This window comes from Cystoisospora suis, assembly GCF_002600585.1.
Source record: "Cystoisospora suis strain Wien I chromosome Unknown contig_1113, whole genome shotgun sequence".
In the NCBI taxonomy this organism is placed as follows: domain Eukaryota; phylum Apicomplexa; class Conoidasida; order Eucoccidiorida; family Sarcocystidae; genus Cystoisospora; species Cystoisospora suis.
Genome location: NW_027153914.1, coordinates 1 through 1,626, shown reverse-complemented (window position 1 = coordinate 1,626; position 1,626 = coordinate 1). Strand labels below are relative to the sequence as shown.

The 1,626-nt window shown below is 44.7% G+C and overlaps 1 protein-coding gene across 1 annotated transcript in view; it reads right to left on the bottom strand.

Moving 5' to 3' along the window:
* The window catches only part of CSUI_002691 (uncharacterized protein), a gene marked incomplete at its 5' end in the record, with an annotated part of 15,656 nt that extends 14,207 nt beyond the window's left edge, over positions 1-1,449 (bottom strand). Inside the window, 2 exons of the mRNA XM_068062890.1 lie at positions 38-181; positions 1,106-1,449. Coding sequence (XP_067925134.1) covers positions 38-181; positions 1,106-1,449 — 488 coding nt within the window. The remainder of the gene's footprint in view (positions 1-37; positions 182-1,105) is intronic.
* Positions 1,450-1,626: the final 177 nt, after the last annotated feature.

Genomic DNA, 1,626 nt, shown 5'->3' with positions numbered 1-1,626 from the left:
TCTTCTCTTCATTCTTCCTGCGGGTGTCTGGTCCCACAGAGCTCTCCACTGAGGTCTCAAGTGAGTCGCCAGAAAACGCTTGAATTCTTCTTGCAACTGCATGCGCCGATCAAGGACCATAAACACTTCTACAGAGATCTGAAGACCACCTGGATCGCTCAGGCGAAACGCTTTACATAACCTAANNAAGAAAGAGACAAGGGAGAGACGGGGAAACTTGAAGAGGAAGAGAAAGGAAAGAAAAAGAAGAAGGGACACGCGGAACTCTCTCCCCCTCTATCTATAGGCATTCATATACGTAGATATGAATAAACGAAGAGGTCCAAGGGATGGTGCGAGGAGAGTGTTGAGTGACGTGCAGATAGCCTTCTCTCCTTCTAAAGACATGAGGAAGGTCGACTCTCTCCGAAAGATAGACACGTAAGAATAGATCCCCCCATGTATCTATCTACATCTACCTATCTCTCGCTCTCTAAAGGTCAATCTCTCTCTCTCTTTATATATAAAACCTATATATATGAGAGAATCACAACAAAGAGAGGTATTGTACCTCAGGGGAGGTTTCTCAGAGAGAATGGTATGGGTGAGGTGTATATCGATGTACATACTACCTGGGCCTTTCCAGGCCAACAAGGTCATACCCCCCCTCAGACTACAGATGAAGTTTCTCTTATACCTCCTACCGTCACATCTAGGAATGTGCGCATGCACCTATGTACGGGTGTGAATATGACTGTGTGCCCATGAATATGTATGATATGTATGTGTATGTAGGTATGTATGGATCTGCATCATCATTATGTACATATGTGTATGTCTGTATGCGACTACCTCTGTGTGTATGACTGTGCGTGATGTATGAGTATGTAGTGTATGTACGGTGGTGAAGAAGATGGATGGGGGGGGCCTGATAAGAAGACTAAGGATAGAACGACACATGAAGCAGCTAGCCATCCAAATTTTGAGCTGAGTGTGTCTTTCTCTTCTCCAACCAATCAAGAGAGAAACGAAAAAAAAAACAAGATGCTAATGGTGGATATGGACTTCTCCAAATCTTTAGATCCCTTCTCTAAGAAGATAGAAAGATATCCTCTCTAAGCCGTACAGATTCCTGGCGACAGCAGAGACTCTCTTCTCAAGAAGTTCAGCCGCTTTAACTCTTCCCGAGAATTCCGGAAAGACCCTCAATTCCCTCACTGCACTCTTCAGCGCCGCTGCATGCGCTGCTGCTTGGGCTAAGCTTCTCTGAAGAGCGATGGTAGCTGTCTGCTCGAAAGATGGAGAGACGGATGACGAGGAAGGATGAAGAGAAGAAGAAGACACGCCGGTATCAGAAGATGAGGGATCAGGGGACGCAAGAAGAGAGGGGACAGAAGAAGAAGAAGAGACTGACGATGACTGGGGATGGTGCTGCTGAAAACTGTGAAGAAGAAGTTCGATCTCGCCTACTCTAAAGAAAGACAGGAAAAAGAAGAAAGAAGACGGAGAAACAGAGAAGGTAAGAACGAGAGATCAAAGCTTCACGCAGAAGTACTTTGTGCACTTCAAATGTCTAAATGGATTTAGATAGATAGATAGATAGAAAGAAAGAAAGAAAGAGAGTGAGTGAGAAAGAAAGAGAAAAAG